This window comes from Salvelinus sp. IW2-2015, linkage group LG9 (genome assembly GCF_002910315.2).
Source record: "Salvelinus sp. IW2-2015 linkage group LG9, ASM291031v2, whole genome shotgun sequence".
NCBI lineage: Eukaryota > Metazoa > Chordata > Actinopteri > Salmoniformes > Salmonidae > Salvelinus > Salvelinus sp. IW2-2015.
This window is the reverse complement of record NC_036849.1, coordinates 25,316,689-25,336,390: the sequence shown is the minus strand read 5'-3', so window position 1 is coordinate 25,336,390 and position 19,702 is coordinate 25,316,689. Positions and strand designations below refer to the sequence as shown.

The following is a 19,702-nucleotide window of genomic DNA, read 5'->3' as shown; positions in this document are numbered from 1 at the left end:
TAGCTGGCAGTGGCTGCGTTGTTGACACTACACTAATCAAGTCGTTCCGTTGAGTGTAATAGTTTCTACAGTGCTGCTATTCGGGGGCTAGCTGGCTAGCTAGCAGTGTTGATTACGTTACGTTGCGTTAAAAGAACGACAGTAGCTGGCTAGCTAACCTAGAAAATCGCTCTAGACTACACAATTATCTTTGATACAAAGACGGCTATGTAGCTAGCTGTGTAGCTAGCTACGATCAAACAAATCCAACCGTTGTACTGTGATGAAATGAAATGAAAATGTGATACTACCTGTGGAGCGAAGCGGAATGCGACCGGGTTGTTGAGTGCGGAAGTTCTATTCGGTAGACGTTGGCTAGCTGTTGGCTAGCTAGCAGTGTCTCCTATGTTAAGGACGACAAATAGCTGGCTAGCTAACCTCGGTAAATTAAGATAATCACTCTAAAACTACACACTCTAAACTACACAATTATCTTGGATACGAAGACAGCAAAGACAACTATGTAGCTAGCTAACACTACACTAATCAAGTCGTTCAGTTGAGTGTAATAGTTGCTACAGTGCTGCTATTCGGTAGACGGTGGACGTTTGCTAGCTGGCTAGCTGCTGGGCAGATAGCAGTGTAGACTGCGTTAGGACGACGTAATACGATAATTACGCAATTATTTTTGATACAAAGACGGCTATGTAGCTAGCTAAGAAGAAATTGCTAAGATTAGACAAATCAAACCGTTGTACTATAATTGAATGTAATGAAATGTAATGAAAAGTTATACTACCTGCGGACCAAAGCGCAAATGCGACCGCTCGCTCCAACCCGGAAGAAAATGAAAAGAAAATTGTTCACCTAATACCTTTTTGCACTATTGGTTAGAGCCTGTAAGTAAGCATTTCACTGTCAGGTCTACACCTGTTGTATTCGGCGCATGTGACAAATAAACTTTGATTTGATTTGTTTAAGCAATGTTGTGCTGCTATTTTTATTGACTTGGCCAAAGCTTTTGATACGGTAGACCATTCCATTCTTGTAGGCCGGCTAATGAGTATTGGTGTCTCTGAGGGGTCTTTGGCACCTCCAAAACACCTCGTCATGTTGTGTTGCTACCATGCTGTGTTGTCATGTGTTGCTGCCATGCTATGTTGTTGTGTTAGGTCTCTCTTTTTGTAGTGTTGTGGTGTCTCTCTTGTCGTGATGTGTGTTTTGTCCTATATTATTATTATAATTTGTCTTTTATCCCAGCCCCCCGTCCCAGTAGGAGGCCTTTTGCCTTTTGGTAGGCCATCATTGTAAATAAGAATTTGTTCTAAACTGACTTGCCTAGTTAAATAAAGGTAAAATAATAATAATAAACATGGGGAAAGGCAAAGAACTCACAAATGAAAAGAGATAAATGATTGTTGACTTTCATTAATCAGCCAATGAGACAAAAAAACGATGAAAAACCAAATATGCCACTTACCACTATTAAGGCAACAAATAACAAGTTTAAAACCACTGCAACAGTGGTAAACTTGCCTGGTAGAGGACAGGTGTATTTTGTCCCCACGCACAGCAAGGAAGATCGTTCGAGAGGCAAAGAGTGCAAGGGCCACAGTTGAAGAAATTACAGAACTTGGTCACATCTTGGGGTCACTAAGTCTCCAGATCTACAGTTAGATGCCACCTTCATGCCAATAGGCTATTTGGAAGGGTTGCCATAAAAAAGCATTTATTGAGGTCAACCAACAAATGTAAATGACTGGAGTTTGCTAAATGGCATTGGCACTTGGATTGGAACCGGGTGCTATGGTCAGATGAGAAGAAAATAGAGGTCTTTGGCCACACACAGCAGTGGTGGGTTTGGCCTTGTAAGAAGGATGCATATGCAGAAAATAACCTCATACCTACTGTAAAATATTGTGGTAGATCTTTAGTGTTCTGGGGCTGTTTTGCTTCCACTAGTTCTGGGGCCCTTGTTAAAGTCAACAGCATCATGAACTACCAAGTACCAGGACATTTTAGCCAAAAATCTGGTTGCCTCTGCCAGGTGGATGAAACTTGGCCGCAAGTTGATCTTCCAAGACAATGACCACAAGCACAAATCAAAATCTACAAAGAAATGGTTAATTGACCAAAAATCAACATTTTGCGATGGTCATCTCAGTCTCCGGACATGAACCCCATTGWAAACCTGTGGTTTGAATTGAAGAGGGCAGTCCATAAGTGCAGACTGAAGGATCTCAATGATCTGGAAAGATTCTGTATGGAGTAATGGTCTAAGACCCCTACCAATGTGTTCTCCAATATCATAAAACATTTTAGAAAAAGGCTGTGTTGTTTTCCTCGCAAGGGGAGGGTGCAGAAAGTATTACATTATAGCTCAGTATTTGTATTATTTATTTTATACATCATGTTTCGCTCATGTTCATCAAGGGTGCCAATCATTTTGGATGTGGCTGCACTTTACTCCTTAGCCTCAGAGAGAAGAGATCTGGTTTGTATTCAAGGTCAAACCCAACTGCTTTTCTCACTAATGTCTCAGGGTCAGATGATATTGTCAAGGTATTATACGGATGTTGAAGCTGTATTTTACAGTCACTATGGACGGATGCACAATGTATCAGAAAATTCACTATGTTATTTTTTAACAATAATAATAATAACTATTTCTAGAGTGCTTTTCAATAACAAATGATCAAAGTCAAATCATATAAATAAATAAAAGCACTACAAAGATACAGAGACAGAAAAATTGAGAAGTTAAACAAAATACCGAAATAAAATCACACATTAAAATCAGTTTTTATAAATGTGGGATTTAAAAAGAGGCACTCTCGGCCTCCCGATTGTTGCGGCGTCACTACAGCCTGGGGTTCGATCCCATAACCGGGAGTCCCATAGGGCGGCGCACAATTGGCCCAGCATCGTCCGGGCTAGAGGAGGGTTTGGCTGGGGGGACTTTACTTTACTCATCATGCTCTAGCGATTCCTTGTGGCGGGCCAGGCACCTGCAAGCTGACTTCGGTCGTCAGTTGAACTGTGTTTCTTGCAACACTTTGGTGCGGCAGGCTTCCGGGTTAAGCGAGCGGGTGTTAAGAAGTGCGGCTTGGCACTTGAATCGACCTTCGCCTCTCCCGAGCCCATCTGGGAGTTGCCGTGATGAGACAAGGTTGTAATTGAATCACAATTGGATATCACGAAATTGGGGAGAAAAAGGGAGTACATTTAAAAAGAAAAAAAAGAGGCACTTATTCTAAAATCCTGATCTCTGTTGACAAGGAGTTACTTCTATTTTAAGCTCATGGGAGTGTTATTCATCCATGTTTTCTTCAAATGGTGATAAAGTATACCCATGTGGTTAAATGTGTTTGAAGGTAGTGGGTTTGATCAGCACCAAGCTCATTTGTCAGGATAAATTGTCCAGGTCATATCACCACAAAACATTCCTTTGTGAATAAAGAATAATGATGATTCCTTTTGGCAGGTCTTGTTACATTCATCAAAGCATGTGTTGTTAACAGTAGTCATTGGTTAAATTAATTATACTACTTGGACCTTCAGCTAATAGGAAAAGGCTATAAAAGGTAATAACACTGGTGCTCTGAACATTTTGACATGATTCTGGGATCTTTCTGTAGACTGTCTTGAGAGTAAATTGACTGTCTTGAGAGTTTTTGTTGTTGTGCTGCTTTCAGTTTCCAGTCTTATTCAGTTCCGGTCAGTAAATAACTTTATAGCTTTGTTTATTTTCTAATGACATATGAAAGATGGAAATGAGTTAGTTGTACAGGCATTTAATGGTGCATTGGAAGAACAGCACCATGGTCTAGGCCTTTTAGCTCCAGTAAATTGCCCATGCACTGTCAAAGCTCTATTATTAGTGTATCCCTCTGGACATCCCCTCTCAGTTGGCACAGCACCATTCTTTCTTGACATCCTGCAGAGCTTCTAACACCAACATGTGTGATATGTGTAGCATTTTCTMAATGAATAGACAGTGGATGACTCAAAAGTATAAACCCAGCAAACAGAGGATGTCCTGACGATGTTAGGCAACCATTCTGCGATGTCCCGGGGAGGTCTTACCGATTCATTATTGTTTGCAGTGTAAACTAGTGTCAGTTGGGAATTATGCAGACCACTGATTCTAGTTGATGTCTCTCTATAACGAATCATGCCTCAGGATTTGGATATGGTTTTCATTAAAACAAGATTGGAAATAAATGGCTCCCTTCCAAAGATCTTTTCTGTGAATGACTTAATTTTCTTGCAGATGAGATCAAGTATTATACATTTTGGGCACTCTTTTTATCAGAATACAGTTTGGAAATACCTGAAATAGCTCAGTATTGCTTTATTACAGAGCGTGTCGAGAACATCAAGTTCCTTGGTCTTCAAATGTCTAAAATGGTCCACACAGGCGCACAGTCATGAAGAAAGCACTACAACGCCTCTTTCCCCTCAGGAGGTTGAAAAGGTTTGGCATGGGGCCTCAAATCCTCAAAAAGTTATACAGTTGTACCATTGAGAGCATCTTGACTGGCTGCATCACTGTTTGATATGGAAATAGCACTGCCCTCGATCGTATGGCGCTACAGATGGTGGTGCYGACAGCCCAATGCATCACTATGGCCGAGCTCCCTGCCATCCAGGACCTCTATATCAGGCGGTGGGAAAGGAAGGTCTGGAAAATCACAAAAGACTCCAGCCACCTAAGCCATAGACTCTTCTCTCTGCTTACGCATGGCAAGCAGTACCGGTGCATAAAGTCTGACACCAACAGGCTCACAAACAGCTTCTATCCCCAAGCCATAAGACTGCTAAATAGCTAACAAAATGGCTACACAGACTATCTGAGTTGACCATTGTATTTATATATTTTTTTGGGCACTCACAGGCCCCTACACACTCATGCACACTGACACTCCAACACACACACAAACGCTCACTTCAATGGTCGCACACATAATATGAAGATATATTTATACTGACTCTATACACACGCACACACACTCACATACAATCATCATATARGCTGCTGCTATTCTGTTTATCATATATCCTGATGCCTAGTCACCTTACCCTTGTACATATCTACAGTGCCGTCAGAAAGTTTTCATACCCCTTGACTTATTCCACATTTTGTTGTGTTAAAGCCGGAATTCAAAATGGATTAATATATTTTTTACACACCCATTTACATACAACATCCCATAATCACAAAGTGAAAACATGTTTTGGAAATGTTTGCAAACTTGTAAGTGTTTACAGCCCTGAGTCAATGCTTTGTATAAAAGCACCTTTTGCAGCGTGRGTCTTTKCAGGTAAGTCTCTAAGAGTTTTCCACACCAGATTGTGCAACAATAGTCTGTTATTCTTTTCACAATTRTTCAAGCTCTGTCAAATTGTTTGTTGATCATTGCTAGACAACCATTTTCAGGTCTTGCCATAAATGTTCAAGTACATTTAAGCCAAAACCTCCCTGGTCTTTGTAGTTGAGTCTGTGTTTGAAATTCACTGCTCGACTGAGGGACCTTACAGATAACTGTATGTGTGGGGTACAGACATGAGGTAGTCATTAAACACTATTATTGCACACAGATTGAGTCCATGCAACTTATTATGTGACTTGTAAAGCATATCTTTATTCCTGAACTCATTTAGGCTTGCCATCAGAATGGGGTTGAATACTTATAGACTCAAGACATTTCAGCTTTTCATTTTTAATTAATGAGTAAACATTTTGAAAAACGTAATTCCACTTAGACATTATGGGGTATTATGTGTAGGCGTAGTGACAAAAAAATCGAATCAATTTTAAATTCAGACTGTAACACAACAAAATGTGGAAAAAGTAAAGTGGTGTGAATACTTTCTGAAGGCACTGTACCTCTATCACTCCAGTATCCCTTCACGTTGTAAATATGGTACTGGAACTGACTGAGCCTGTATATAGAATACTTACTTACATTCTCGTGCTCTTCTTATTTCTTATTTTTATTTCTCGTTTGTTTTTGTTCTACCTTGTGTTATTTTTAGTACTACATTGATATTGATTACAGCATTGTTGGGTTTGGAGCTGGCAAGAAAGGCATTTCACTGTACTTGTGCACGTGACATTACAACTTYAAACTTGAAACTAACCCAGTATGTACTGTTACCCTTGGAAGAAAAATMGACTTTGAAAATATAATGAGGAGAACACTCCAGTGTGAGAACTGTGGGCTACAGTTTTCCCTGAAAATCTTTCAAGTCCATTTTGTGTGGCAATTTAAATGTTTTTTTTGTAGGTGTTTCTTCTGTTTATCAGACTTCGTCAGAGCATGGAAGTTGTGAAGTGAAATTTAAGTCATGCAAACAATTAAAATCACTCAATCGTACCCAAAAGGCTCTTATCAAGAGTAAACATTCCACATTGTTACCAAGTGGTTTTTTTTTGTAGTGTGTGCCTGGTACACCAGGAATAACCTTTGAAGTTTGACTAGATGTGCAGCACGGCAGGGGGGTTATGAACCCAGGCTTATGTGATGGAGCTGAAATACTGTCCAAATCAAATTTTGTCCGTAAACACACCAGCCAGCTGGTCTGCGCACGCTCTGCGACACGGCTAGGGATGCCGTCTGGGCCAGCAGCCTTGCGAGGGTTAACACGTTTAAATGTTTTACTCACGTAGGCCACGGAGAAGGAGAGCCCACAGTCTTTGGTAGCGGGCCGTGTCAGTGGCACTGTATTGTCCTCAAAGCGCGCAAAGAAGTTGTTTAACCTGTCTAGCCCCGGGGTTCCGCTAGCGGAACTCCTCCCACATTCCACTGAAAAGGCAGAGCGCGAAATTCAAAAAATATTTTTGAGAAATATTTAACTTTCACACATTAACAAGTCCAATACAGCAAATGAAAGATAAACATCTTGTGAATCCAGTCAACATGTCCGATTTTTAAAATGTTTTACAGCGAAAACACCACGRATATTTATGTTAGCTCACCACCAAATACAAAAAAGCACAGACATTTCTTTCACAGCACAGGTAGCTTGCAGAAAACCAACCAAACTAACCAAGAACCAACTTCATCAGARGACAGTCTTATAACATGTTACACAATAAATCGATGTTTTGTTCGAAAAATMTGCATATTTGAGCTATAAATCAGTTTTACATTGCAGCTACCATCACAGCTACCGTCACAAATAGCACCGAAGCAGCCAGAGTAATTATAGAGACCAACGTGGAATACCTAAATACTCATCATAAAACATTTCTGAAAAATGCATGGTGTACYGCAAATGAAAGACAAGCATCTTGTGAATCCAGCCAATATTTCAGATTTTTTAAGTGTTTTACAGCGAAAACACAATATAGCATTATATTAGCTTACCACAATAGCCAGAAACACAAGCCATTTACCAGCAGCAAAAGTTAGTGATCGTAACAAACCAGCAAAAGATATATAATTTTTGACTAACCTTGATAAGCTTCATCAGATGACAGTCCTATAACATCAGGTTATACATACACTTATGTTTTGTTCGAAAATGTGCATATTTAGAGCTGAAATGAGTGGTTATACATTGTGCTAACGTAGCATCTTTTTCCCAGAATGTCCAGATATTTTTCTAAAACTCACCTATTCTGACCAAATAACTATTCATAAACATGACTAAAAAATACATGTTGTATAGGAAATGATAGATACACTAGTTCTTAATGCAATCGCCGTGTTAGAATTCTAAAAATAACTTCATTACGACATCCAGCTTACGTTATAGCGAGAGRGTGCCCAAAATCTGGGCGCTAACTAATAGTACACATGTTCGACAGATATATGAAATAGCATCATAAAATGGGTCCTACTTTTGATGATCTTCCATCAGAATGTTGTACAAGGGGTCCTTTGTCGGGAACAATCGTTGTTTGGTTTTAGAATGGCCTTTTTCCCTCGCGAATTAGCAAGCAAAACTAGCCAAGTGCCGCAGTGAACGGAACACGCAAAAACTACCGAAAAAAATTCAATAATCTGATTAAACTATATTGAAAAAACATACTTTACGATGATATCTTCACATTTATCAAATAAAATCAAAGCCGGAGATATTACACGTCTATAGGGAAAGCTTTTCAGAAGCCAAAGCTGATGTCCATCCCGCGTCATCCTGAACAGAGGAAATTGGGGTCCTGTCATTCCAAGAGGCCTCTTTTCACCATAGAAAGAGCTAGAGACCCCATTTCACCTCTCACAGGCTATTGACACCTAGTGGAAGGCGTATGAAGTGCATGTATAGTCATAAATCCCAAGCAAAATGATAGGGAGGACCTGTAACAGAGCCTCGATTTGAGATTTTTCACTTTCTGACAGGAAGTTTGCTGCAAAATGAGTTCTGTTWTACTCACAGATATAATTCAAACGGTTTTAGAAACTTGAGAGTGTTTTCTATCCAATAGTAATAATAATATGCATATTGTACGAGCAAGAATAGAGTACGAGGCCGTTTAAATTGGGCACGATTTTCCCCCAAAGTGAAAATAGCGCCCTCTATCCTCAACAGGTTAATTTGTTTGGGAACAAGACGTCGATGTCTGCGASGGGGCTGGWTTTCTTTTTGTAATCCGTGATTGTCTGTAGACCCTGCCACATACGTCTCGTGTTTGAGCCGTTGAATTGCGACTCCTCTTTGTCTCTATACTGACGCTTTGCTTGTTTGATTGCCTTACGAAGGGAATAACTACACTGTTTGTATTCGGTCATGTTTCCAGTCGCCTTGCCATGATTAAATGTGGTGGTACGTGCTTTCAATTTTGTGCAAAAGTTGCKATCAATCCACGGTTTCTGGTTAGGGAAGGTTTTAATTGTCACAGTGGGTACAACATCTCCTATACACTTCCTTATAAACTCACTCACAGAGTCAGCGTARARGTCATATCCCAGTCTACGTGATCGAAGCAATCTTGAAGCGTGGAATCTGATTGGTCAGACCAGCATTGGATAGACCTAAGCACAGGCGTTTCCTGTTTTAGTTTCTGCCTATAGAAGGGGACCAATAAGATGGAGTCATGGTCAGATTTGCCAAAAGGAAGGCGGGGGAGGGCCTTGTATGCATCACAGAAGTTAGWGTAGCAGTGGTTGAGTGTGTTACTCGCTTGTGTACTGCAATCYATATGCTGATAGAATTTAGGTAGCCTTGTTCTCAAATTAGCTTTGTTAAAATCCCCAGCTACAATAAATGCAGCCTCAGGATATATGGTTTCCAATTTGCATAAAGTCCAGTGAAGTTCCGTGATGGCCGTCTTGGTATCKGCTTGCTGGGGGATATACACGGCTGTGACGATAACCGAGGAGAGTTCTCTTGGGAGGTAATGTGGTCGGCATTTGATTGTGAGGAATTCTAGGTRAGGTGAACAAAAGGACTTGAGTTCTCGTATGTTGTTACAATTASACCATGAGTCGTTAATCATGAAACATACACCCCTGCCCTTCTTCTTACCAGAGAGATGTTTGTTCCTGTTGGCGCGATGCACTGAAAATCCCGTTGGCTGTACGGACTCRGACAGCATGTTCCCAGCTAGCCATGTCTCCGTGAAACAGAGTATGTTACAATCCCGGATATCTCTTTGGAAAGCAACTCTTGCCTTAATTTCGTCAACTTTGTTAACTAGGTACTGGACATTTAATGAGTACTATACTCGGAAGCGGTGGGTGGTGTGCGCACATCCGAAGCCTCACTAGAAGACCGCTCCAACACCCTCTCCTCCMKCGGCGTTGTTTTGGGTCGGCCTCTGGAATCAGTTCAAATGCCCCGGGCYGTGCAGACAAAGGATCCGCTTTGGGAAAGTCATATTCCAGGTCGCAATGCTGGTTGTGCTGGTAAGTTGACGTCTCTCTGATATCCAATAGTTCTTCCCGGCTSTATGAAATAACACTTACGGTTTTCTGGGCTAACAATGTAAGAAATAATACATAAAAAACGAAATACTTCACAGTTTCCTAAGGACTTGAAGCAAAGCTGCCATCTATATCGGCGCCGTCTTGTCTAATTCTAATGTGGAGTACCATCTTTGGTTYTGGGATTWAAAAAAGAAGACACCTGTACCATGTCAGATATAGAGTTGAAATGTATTCAATCTTAAGTTTGCATCCCAATATTACACTTTATATACATTACAGAAGACTGAAATATAACAAAACCATTTGACATAGAAACATCTGATTTTCGTCTGGTTTTTATACGTTTTGAAAAATATGAATACAATTCCACACATGAGGCCACAAGCTCAATTTACTGCAGGAAAGGGCTACACAGTCAAACAATTCCTTATGCTTTGCCATATTTGGTAGCCAGTAGCTAGCCAACAAGCCAACACACCCAAAGTAAACATACATTTATGAGTTTTAGTGTTTTCTTCAGCATGTTTTTGAACCCACAATTACTTTATTCTGAAGCCAAGGGCCTTTTTATAGCTTTTGAATCCCAAGCGGTCTCTGTGAAAAGGGCATATAAACTGAGAAAATATATTGGTGTTTGCAGTGAAACTGTGGCATCCTACTCTAAATACTGTATTTACAGTCTGACCTCATTTTGCGAACTGCTTTTAATAACAACATTTCTCAAGCATGGCCAATGTGACCTTGTCTCTTATGTTTTTATTGGGCATCTGGCAACTGTCCATTGTCATGTGAGCTTTTCATACAATACTAGTATTGTCTTATTTTAATTGTCTCTTTTGTCCAGTGTTGTTGAGTTATGCCGACCCACTATGAAACCCCCTGTCCCTGTTAGTGTGTATTGATCCTAACTGGACCGTGGGGGTGTGTCACATGATTGTTCCATTAACCCCCAGGGCTCTGATTGTTGGCCTTGTGTCCTGTTTCCGGCCCTCCACTCCATAGAGCTAAAACTGTCATGTCCAGTTTATTTTTGTGTGACTGTGTTGTAGTCACAATTTGGTGATGGTTGTTTCTAATTCGGCTTGCTTTCTATAATTAATCTGTTTATTCACATTTGATCTATTTCAATCCTTTCTGCTGAGTTCCTGTTTGGGGAGTCAGAGATGTAAAGRGTGTCGGTAGCCTGGAGCCTTCCCCTACAGAACAACCACATAATTGCACGTGGAAAATCACGTGATTTCACATGAAATTTCACGTGATCACATGTGTAATTTCATGTTATCACATTAAATCCATGTTTTTCATGTGATCACGTGAGATCCATGTGTTTTCTCCGTAATGGTTGAGTCAGAGGGATCAGGAAACATGAGTAGTGTTTTATAGAGGTCTATAAAAGGTCTATGTGTTAAAGCGAAGACCTTGGAAGTCGTCAGCCACTCAGCCTTGTTCAAATACTTCAAGCCAGAAGGTGGCAGTAGCTAGCTGTAATTTTATAGAAATCTCTTGTTAATACTCGCCAGATGGCCGCAGCTAGATAACTACCTTTCAAGATGATGAAGAAACAGTTTAATTCACTCTCCATAATCCCATATTGCCAGTGCCAGCCCATAGCCAAATGTTTAGCTAGCTAGCTAACTTTAGCATATTCGCTAGCTAGCACAACATAGCTAATTAGCTAGCTAAGGACACTGAACTAACTCGGCTGCTAACACAGGCAGCTGTTTCATGGAAACTAGCTAATCCATTGTGATTTAATTATAATGTCAATACTAGCTACAGTGGTTAGCAAGCTTGGAGGAAGTATTTAGTGTTGTGTGAATTGCGTCTGTGCACTTGGCTAGCTACCATCCCATAGCCTACATTAGATATGACGTGTGACTGGCTCATCCGTGGATGTATGGAGAAAATGCCTTATTTTTTTTGTTGGCTCCCCCACGTGGGTGTTCGTGCTCTCTGATTGGCTCAAAGTCAAGTTGTAGGCCACCGACCACCATTGCGATTCTGCAAGTAGGAACCGTAGGTTTGTCGCTACCGGGTCGGCACGCAGCAGGTAATGCTTCTGTTCTAGCAAGAAAAGGAACGGCCTCTCAGTGCAGCCTGGTCTCATGGTTAGACGTAACATATTAAATGTAAAACCCGAGACACTCAAACTAGTATGATATGTTACYTTTGGTATGGGTACATAAGACAGAAGGTTTCTTCCCTTTCCTGCAGTCAATGACCAAAAGCGCCCCCTTTGGCCTCATGGGTGGAATGTTATTAATATTTTTCATAATTTCATCATTAATAAAGATTGTTAAAAAAAGATAGCCCTATTTGGTAAAATAGAAGAACACCTGAATCTCAGATATAAAATGTGTTTTTACTTGTTTCACACTTTTTTGGTTACTACGTGATTCCATATGTGTTATTTCATAGTTTTGATGTCTTCACTATTATTCTACAATGTAGAAATGAGTAAATATAAAGAAAAACCCTTGAATGAGTAGGTGTGTCCAAACTTTTGACTGGGAAAGTGAAAGGGGAATACCTAGTCAGTTGTACAACTGAATGCATTCAACTGAAATGTGTCTTCCACACTTAACCCAACCCCTCTGACACTATATAAAGTGTAATATTGGGATGCAAACTCAAAATTGAATACATTTCAACTATATATCTGACATGGTGCAGGTGTCTTCATTTTTTAAAATTATTTTGTTTCCAAGTAGATTTGTTTAAGACTACTAAGAAGCAGTCTGTGTGACCCTGATTTAGCGTACTGTAGTAAAAGGTTAAGTCAAAACGTAAGAAGGGTGGTCGGTCACGCATATAAAGCGAAGGTATAAGAATCCAAAGGTTGCATGTTCGAATCTCGTCACGGACAACTTTAGCATTTGAACTAATTAGCAGCTTTTTTACTACTTTGCACGTTAGATAARCCTTCCCCTAACTAACCATATCCATAACCCTTTTAGCTAACCCTTCCCCTAACCTTAACCATTTAACCTAACTCCTAACCTTAACCTCAAACCCTAACCCCTAGCCTAGCTAACCATAGCCAGCTAGCTAACATTAGCCACAGCAATTTGGAATTGTTAACACATCATTTGTTTTGCAAATTCATAACATATCGTACGTTTTGCAAATTCGTAATCTATCATACGAATTTTAATTCGGAACATATCATACGAAATGGATGATGGACATCCACAAACTAATACATACCATACGAAACGTAAAATACATTGCTTTCAGAAAGTATTTACACCACTGGAATTTTTCCACATTTTGTTGTGTTATAGCCTAAATTTAAACTGGATTAAATGTAGATTTTTTTATCACCACGCCTACACACAATACTCCATAATGTCAAAGTGGAATTATGTTTTTTTATATATATAACAAATAAATTAAAAAAGAAAAGCTGAAATGTCTTGAGTCAGTAAGTATTCAAACCCTAGGTTATGGCAAGCCTAAATAAATTCAGGAGTAAAAAGTTGCTTAACAAGTCACTTAATAAGTTGCATGGACTCACTCTGTGTGTAATGTCCGTCAGTCGAGTAGTGATTTCAACCACAGATTCAACCACAAAGACCAGGGAGGTTTTCCAATGCCTCGCAAAGAAGGGCACCTATTGGTATCACACATTTTTAAAAAGCAGACATTGAATATCCCTTTGAGCATATTAATTACACTTTGGATGGTGTATCAATACACTTAGTCACGACACAGATACAGGCATCCTTCCTAACTTAGTTGCTGGAGAGGAATGAAACTGCTCAGGGATTTCACTATGAGGCCAATGGTGACTTTAAAACAGTTACAGAGTGTAATGGCTGTGATAGGATAGAACTGATGATTGATCAACAACATTGTAGTTACTCCACAATACTAACCTAATTGACAGAGTGAAAAGAAGGAAGCGTGTACAGAATAAAAATATTCCAAAACATGCATCCTGTTTGCAACAAGGCACTAAAGTAATACTGTAAAAAAATGTGTCAAAGCAATGAACTTTTTGTCCTGAATACAGAGTGTTATTTTTGGGTCAAATCCAATACAACACATTTCTGAGTACCACTCAAGTGGTGGCTGCTACATGTTATGGGTATGCTTGTAATCGTTAAGAACTGGGGAGTTTTTCGGAATAAAAAAGACACAGAATGGAGCGAAGCACAGGCAAAATCCTATAGGAAAACCTGTTTRGGTCTGCTTTCCATCAGATACTGGAAGATGAATTCACCTTTCAGCAGGACAATAACCTAAAACACAAGGGCAAATCTACACTGGAGGTGCTTACCAAGAAGACAGTGAATGTTCCTGAGTGGCCGAGTTACAGTTTTGACTTAAATCTGKTTGAAAATCTATGGCAAYACTTCAAAATGGCTGTCTAGCCATGATCAACAACCAATTTGACAGAGCTTGAAGAATTCTTCAAATAATAATGTTCAAATGTTGTACWATCCAGGTGTGCAAAGCTCTTAGAGACTTTGCATTATAGGGTATGGCGTGTAGATGGGTGAGAAAAAACATATATTTAATCCATTCTTTATTCAGGCTGTAACATACCAAAATGAGGAATAAGTCAAGGGGTATGAATACTTTCTGAAGGCACTGTGTCATACTAAATGGAGTGTCCCGGATTTACGTACAGATTTCCCACTGTGATAAGTACCAATCAGCAGTGAGATTCTAGATGTGTTTCATGCTTTAGAATCCCTAAGCCTCTGTTAAACAGAGCACTCACACTTGCAATATTCTCTGCTGTTTGGTCTTGTTTATGGCTCTTCTGTGAATACTTTATTTATATATATTTTTGTTAACACATTCTGAAAGCTGCCTTGAGARCCCAGATTACGTTGGATGCCTCCTGTGGTATAAAATAAACAGGCAGTGAAATATGATTTCCAGAATTTGTTTATCCAAGTGGTTTATTTTCATTTAAACTCACTGACCAGGATTACAGCATGATCCCCTCCACCCTCATTTAACTGAGTAAGTGTGGACAAGWTGTAGCTAAAGGGTTTACTTAATAATTAAGTTCAGCTGATGCTATTGAAATGTAAGGACAGATTCAGYGAGGATGCATTCCTAACTACTACGAATAAGAGAAAGATCTTAATGTCCCATCCTCTATAAATAAGCAAAAGATTTTATTGCCAAGTCTAAAAGACAGGCCCAGCCTTTTGTGTTTGATCTGTGTTGTTAATTTATGTCAACAAGAGGACTTCATATGCTGTATGTCAATCCAGAGAGAAGGTTATGAGCTGTTGTGTTATGGTTACCTTGTATGGAACTTATTGTCCCTGTTTTTCATGAAAACTAAATTGGGATATTCAATAAATGGGTACCATGAAAATGACTTGTATTTAAAGGCCTCGTCAGGGAACATTGAGGAAGGGAAAGGGGGATACCTAGTCAGTTGTACAACTGAGTGCCTTCATCTGAAATGTGTCTTCCACATTTAACCCAACCCCTCTGAATCAGAGGTGCGGTGGGCTGCCTAAATCAACATTCACAGCACCTGGGAAACAGTGGGTTAACTGCCTTGCTCAGGGGCAGAACAACAGATTTGTTGTTGGGGATTCAATCCAGCAACCTTTCGGTTACTGGCCCAACACTCTAACCACTAGTCTACCTGCCGCCCCTACACTCCAACCACTAGGCTACCTGCCYTAAGCCAACTATACTTAAGTTTGATGGATCTGTTTGTCGTTATATTATTTTGCGTCAGTGGCGTCTTCAGTAATCTACTTGTCTTGATTGAACTGGCTGTTCATGCAGCTGTGTTGATTTACAGGCCCCAGGGTAGGCAATATCTCTCATTTGAACTTTAAAATGGAAGGACAGCCTGGTGTCCCACTGTCTAAAAGTCCTCTGCTGTCAACCATGTTGTGTGTAAACACTAGGGACACAAAGTCAATAAAAACAATCATGTAACCACTTGTCTCTCTCTTTCGCTCTCTCGCTTTRAGTTGGCAGCTCCAGTCATGCTCTACTGGACAAGTCCCTGGYGGAGAGCTTCATGTTTCCCCATCACTTGAGTCCTGAGGACAAGAGCCAAAGTAAGAATCATCCACACCAAGCTGTTTGTCATTTGGAGACCTGGGGAAGAAGCATGATTTACTTATTAAATCAATCACATAGAACTCTCCCATATCATTCGTATGAAATATTCAGTGTCTAGAGATCTMAATTTAATCACCCTTTTGTTGCTGATCATTTTCCTGCACAGAAGGAAATGCAAACTTGTAGTGTATTTGAGTTTTAGAAATGCTTGCAAAGTTTGTAATTTCCACTTTGAAATTGTATCAACCCCTACAAAAATAGCCATGAATTATAATCCACATAATAATTCACATTTRCTGTTCGTGCAGGATTATTTTCCTGCTGTAGAAAACTGGCTCAAATTAAGTTCCTACATCTGTATGGAACACAACCTGTTTAGTTTCATTAATGATAATGTGTGTCAGGGACAATGGGGTTCCGGTTTCTGTTACTATTAAATGTGTTGCCTTATAGGGCTGCCCGTTTCTCTTATGTGTGGTCTGCAGAGAGTGAATCAATGTAATTTAAACTATAGAAAGCACTAATCTAATAGTGTTTGTCATAGCTGTTACAACATTGTAATGTGTTCAAAGCTCACGTTGGCAGTCGCGTTTGTTCTAAATGAGACTTTGCGCATTAAATGAAGACCCTGATGAAATTGAGCTTCACACAAAAATCCTCATCTGCATGTTTTATTTACGACCAAAACAGGTCTTAAATTTTTCACCTAACCACTTACATTCTAGTATTTCTGTGTCCCAGAGGAAAGAGATGTGGTTGTCTTATTAGTGGTTTCACTCCTTCAGGACACATCACATGACTCCCTCCACATTCACTTAGGTTAGATTAGGATTGTTAAACTCAACATGCCAATTATGGAGCCCTTAAAAATGTATATTTTCCTTTTCCAGAGTGACATTCCCTGGTCTTCTCTGATTATATTGGAGTTGTTTTTATGGTTGATCATTCACAAATCACTAGTTGGTAGGCTTCATCAGACACCAAGGAACATTCTTAGTCTGCACTATTAAGCAATTTTGAATTGTCTTGTCGGTGTCTTGTTGGAGACTCATATCTCTTGCACTGTACTTTGGGAAAGTCAAAGCGCTCATGGAATCAGTCTGAAACAGCTCAGAACACTATGCAGGGTTTCTAATGTCATTTTAATCGAGCTTGGTTGATGAGAAGAAAGTGTACTGAATATGTACTGACATGAGTCATTTGTACGTGAGTGTGTGTGTCTAGTAGCATTATGTTAAATGATGGCTTTTTGTTAAGGCTCAGATATGCTTTATAATGGTTTTTCAATGTTAAACTAAAAAGACAATTTCAACTAATTATGCTGTATGCCTGTATCTGGTTTGGCGTCTGCTGTTCTTGGAGATAGTCAGAGTGGTCTACTTATTGCCACTGTCTGAGTCTGGTAAATATGCTCTCAGGTAATGGGGCAGCAGGTAGCCTAGTGGTTAGAGTGTTGGGCCAGTAACCGAAAGGTTGCTAGATTGAATCCCTAAACTGACAAGGTCAAATTCTGTCGTTCTGCCCCTGAACAAGGCAGTTAACCCACTGTTCCTAGYCCGTTATTGTAAATAAGAACTTGTTCTTAACTGACTTGCCTGGTTAAATTAAAAACATATCCATGTCAGAAAGCTCCTTTGGTACAAGTGGAAAGTGTTGMTGACTGCTGTGAGGCTACCAATTGTGTGGATCACTCTGCATCACTTGTTTGAATATGTTGACAGTAGAAACAGTAAAGCCTTCTAACTGTGGTAACAGTACCAAGGACACTGTTTCTACTTTAGCCAATTTACTGTAACCATAATGGTTTCAAATGATAATTGCCCTGAGATTTGGTTCACTTCTACTAATTTCACCCATGGGCATTTGGAGTTTTTACTTCTGTTAGGAGCTGTTGGTGGAGTGGAGTATACAGTTATACTGTATATACTGCAGGCGTTGTGATGTCCACATTTCATCATATTTCTGAAGCAGGCTGCAATGTTGGCCTAATTTGGCATCAGATGAGGATCATTAGTTCCATGCGTTTCTGTCATTCATTTGTATAATTAATGACGTGAATTAATACAGTACTGAACACAGTACAATAGAAATTACATCATGCAGTGGCCAATGTTTAGCAAGAATGTGTGACGGGAACATAGAGTCAGTCTCAGACATAATGGATTTATTTTTCCTCACTCCTGCAGCTACCTCTTGTGATTTTGAATCGCCTTGCTCTTGGACCTTCTCCAATCACAGTGTCAGAAATGACTGGAGGGCCATGTCACCACAGCAACAAAGATCCAGCACACAGGCCATGAAGCCAGTCAGCGACCATTCGGAGGGGAGCTCTGAAGGTAAGGGAGGAAGCACAGTCACAAAGAGAATACTCCATGTGTGTTTCACTCACACCTTTAATGTGCTACTCCTTTCATCTCACTGAGAGCATAGTGTAGTATACTGTGTCGGGTCTTTGGCATCATTAAAAGTGAAGACTGTTATTTTATCAAATCAATTCTCTGTAATTATTATTACGTAATTAAACTAATCTTCAGATTACAAAGTTATAATAAAATAAAATAAATTGTACAAAGATATTTTAATATCTGATCAATTAGTCTTCTATTAATGAATTATTCTTTACCTCCTGTCAGTCTCATTCCAAACGTCGTAAATTGTTGGTTATCTGCACAAACCCAGCCTTTACTATGATTCATCCATACACCAATTTGCTTAATAATTTATTTACTAACTAACTAAATAATCACAGAAATGCATAAACAAACAAACAGTAGATATGTACTAACAAATGATAGGGAAGATTCCCTAGTGGGCTAAGCTGATATGACGGCTTGGTGGACAAAGGGAAGTGGGTGTGGACTGAGAGAGAGCGGGAAAGACAAAAGGGATCACTACACACAGTTGATAATTATATTAATTGAAATGCTAATCCTTTGCACATGAACGCTCACTCATTCGGGAATAATTGCAATCAATATATATTTACACCCATGTGTCGTGATCTTCTCTGTTGGAATCCGGTCCGTCTGCTGGAGAGTTCCGAGTCTCTCTCTCTCTTTCTGTTTCCCTGAAGATCAAATTATTTRGTGGTTAGATGGATACTTCAGAGTACCATTCAGAAATATTCTCATAGAATAGATGTTTCGGCGGTTGTCGGTATTCGCATCCCAGGTTTACATCATTTCTAGCTGCAGACTAGTAATTAGTATCTAAGATTTTCTCTTATTCGGTAGGGTTCGATAGTCTCAGAGTTGAACCGTTTCCAGCCGTGRAGCCAATGCTRCACGTGGTATGGTCAGGAATTCGCAATCACAGCCCACGCTGTGGGTTTGCTTAGTCTAAACTATTCGCAATCACAGCTCACGCTGTTGGTTTACTCAGGCTTGGTACTCTAACCTGTGCCAGCTCAGCTGACACCGAGGTATGCGTGGTCTAAAGAGGATTTCCCAAGGAGGGGGTTTTATTCGTAACAATAGGAAAGGGCTGTTCCATGATGCCGGATCATGTCTGTGCTCACGGGGGCGGGCCAATGACTTAGTTAAACTTTAAAGGGAATACAATTCTCTCACATTAAAGGTTTAACATCACATTACATCATTTCACAAATAGTTTCATCTTTACTCATTCATTTTACACAATAATTAGATGCAAACCTCATAACGGAGGCTCCTGTATAAACAGAGTTATGGTAATGTYGCTGTAGTGTCGTCTTTCATTTGGTAACAAACATGGGGGGGAAAACGGACCGGGTCGTAGCTGGCTTCTCCACTGATCGTTTACACATTCTCCAAAAC

General features: G+C 39.9%; 1 protein-coding gene across 2 annotated transcripts in view; it reads left to right on the top strand.

Annotated features, from left to right (window-relative positions):
• LOC111968865 (tyrosine-protein kinase receptor) overlaps positions 1-19,702 on the top strand; it is an 89,954-nt gene that overhangs the window by 7,717 nt on the left and 62,535 nt on the right. For both annotated transcript variants that reach the window (XM_023994786.2, XM_023994785.2), the window contains exons 2-3: positions 15,815-15,904; positions 18,095-18,244. In XM_023994786.2, coding sequence (XP_023850554.1) covers positions 15,815-15,904; positions 18,095-18,244 — 240 coding nt within the window. The remainder of the gene's footprint in view (positions 1-15,814; positions 15,905-18,094; positions 18,245-19,702) is intronic.